The sequence below is a fragment of the Otolemur garnettii genome, unplaced genomic scaffold (genome assembly GCF_000181295.1).
Source record: "Otolemur garnettii isolate 467f Iridium unplaced genomic scaffold, OtoGar3 scaffold00028, whole genome shotgun sequence".
Taxonomy (NCBI): Eukaryota; Metazoa; Chordata; class Mammalia; order Primates; family Galagidae; genus Otolemur; species Otolemur garnettii.
This window is the reverse complement of record NW_003852423.1, coordinates 5695307-5697288: the sequence shown is the minus strand read 5'-3', so window position 1 is coordinate 5697288 and position 1982 is coordinate 5695307. Positions and strand designations below refer to the sequence as shown.

Below are 1982 nucleotides of genomic sequence, written 5' to 3'. Positions count from 1 at the left end.
GGTTGAGCTATAGGCCCCGAGCCATATTTTATTTATTTATTTATTTATTTATTTATTGAGACAGAGTCTCACTCTGCTGCCCTGGATTGAGTGCCATGGTGTCATCATAGCTCACAGCAACCTTGAACTGCTGGGCTCAAGCAATCCTACTACCTCAGTTTTTCAATTTTTAGTAGAGACAGGGTCTCACTCTTGCTCAGGCTGGTCTTGAACTCTTCAGCTCAAGCAGTTCACCTGCCCTGGCCTCCCAGAGTGCGTCACAGCTCACAGCCACCTCCAACTCCTGGGCTTAGGCAATTCTCTTGCCTCAGCCTACTGCATAGCTGGGACTACAGGCGCCCACCTCAACGTCTGGCTATTTTTTGTTGTTGTTGCAGTTTGGCCAGGGCTGGGTTCGAACCCTCAGTATATGGGGCTGGCATCCTACCCACTGAGCCACAGGCACTGCCCAACAAGTTTTGAAGTTTATATTTTTAAATCTCAAAACCATTGGCTGAAGGACTCACTCTTTTATTTGAAAGGAAAGATTTTCACTTTAAAACATAACTTTGATATGGTCAGAAACTGCTCTAGTGGGGGTCAGAGGCCTTCTGAAGATGACCAATTCCCACATTAGTTCAGTAGATTTAAGGACAACCTGTGTGCTCTTCAATATATTCCAAGAGCTCCCAATTTGGAAATTTCTAAAGAGATTAAACATTATTGTATGGCTTAGAAAATGATTAATGTTAGGATGAAGGAAAGATTGCCAGATCCAGGCATCACCTGCTTGGTAACTAAAGTGCAGTCATTCACAGAAACACGAGCCACGTAATCTAAGTCTCTGCAAGTTACAGTTGTTTAGGATGAATCTTTTGACTTACCTTTCCAGGAGTTTTTCCACCTCTCATCTCCCCTCTTCCACACCGGATAGAGATTTTCATTCCACTCATTTTCATCCGAAGACCAGCCATGTAAATGGTTGTGCTCCCTCACATAACCAGGAAGTCTTTCAGTGCCCAGCGCATCATGAAATTCTATAATTGATATTTGAAAAACAAATCATTTAGTCTATGACATTCTTCATTTAGTATGTATTTAATGTTTAAAGAAGCTTTTCATTTCATACTGCTGGAAAGTGCATTCATGATCCATTCACTATCTCAAGTAAATAGAGGGTGCTTTAAAAAAAGGCCTACTGAAAATACTTTGAATACAAGCATTCAGACCCTACCTCTTTATGTATGTACTTTAAATTACAGGTGTGAGCCACTGGGCCTGGCCTACAGGTATTCTCTAATGATCATCTAATGATCATTGATGATTAGATGATTGATGATTAGATGATCATTAGATGATCATTAGAGAATTTAACACTTCTTTTGCCTGGTTATGCCCATTTTCTTCTTGTTCGCCTAGCTCACACTTACTCTTGCTTCAAGAATCCATTTAAATATTACTATAAGTCTTCCCTAATTTCTTCCTCACCTCAATCTTCAGCACCATTAGTTACCATGTAACTAATGAAAATGAATCAGAAAAAATGAATCAGAGAAAATTTTGAAAACCTTATTTCTTAACCATCACTTGGCTTCTCAATACATATCCTCTGAATATTTGGATTTGTTATCATATTAGGATGCCAAGCACTTTCAGGCCAGTATTTGCATTTTTTCCCCTTCTGAACTACTCAGTTGGCTAAAGGAATGCCAGGCTCAGAAAGTCCTCGAGGATCTAAGAGATATATCCTAGTATCGGGAGCCTACCATTAAGCGATTTTTTTATGGTCCATAATATATTCTATTTTGGCTAATGTTCCATATATGCTTGTGCAGTTTACATTTGTTGGGCAGAATGTTTGTTTGTTTGTTTGTTTGAGACAGAGCCTCAAGCTATCCCCCTGGGTAGAGTGCTATGGCTTCACAGCTTATAACAACCTCCACCTCCTGGGCTCAAGCGAGTCTCTTGCCTCAGCCTCCCAAGTAGCTCGGACCACAGGCACC

At 40.6% G+C, this 1982-nt stretch overlaps 1 protein-coding gene across 1 annotated transcript in view; it reads right to left on the bottom strand.

The window, feature by feature from the left end:
- GPNMB (glycoprotein nmb) overlaps positions 1–1982 on the bottom strand; it is a 36240-nt gene that overhangs the window by 26084 nt on the left and 8174 nt on the right. The window contains exon 2 of the mRNA XM_003788604.3: positions 864–1016. Coding sequence (XP_003788652.1) covers positions 864–1016 — 153 coding nt within the window. The remainder of the gene's footprint in view (positions 1–863; positions 1017–1982) is intronic.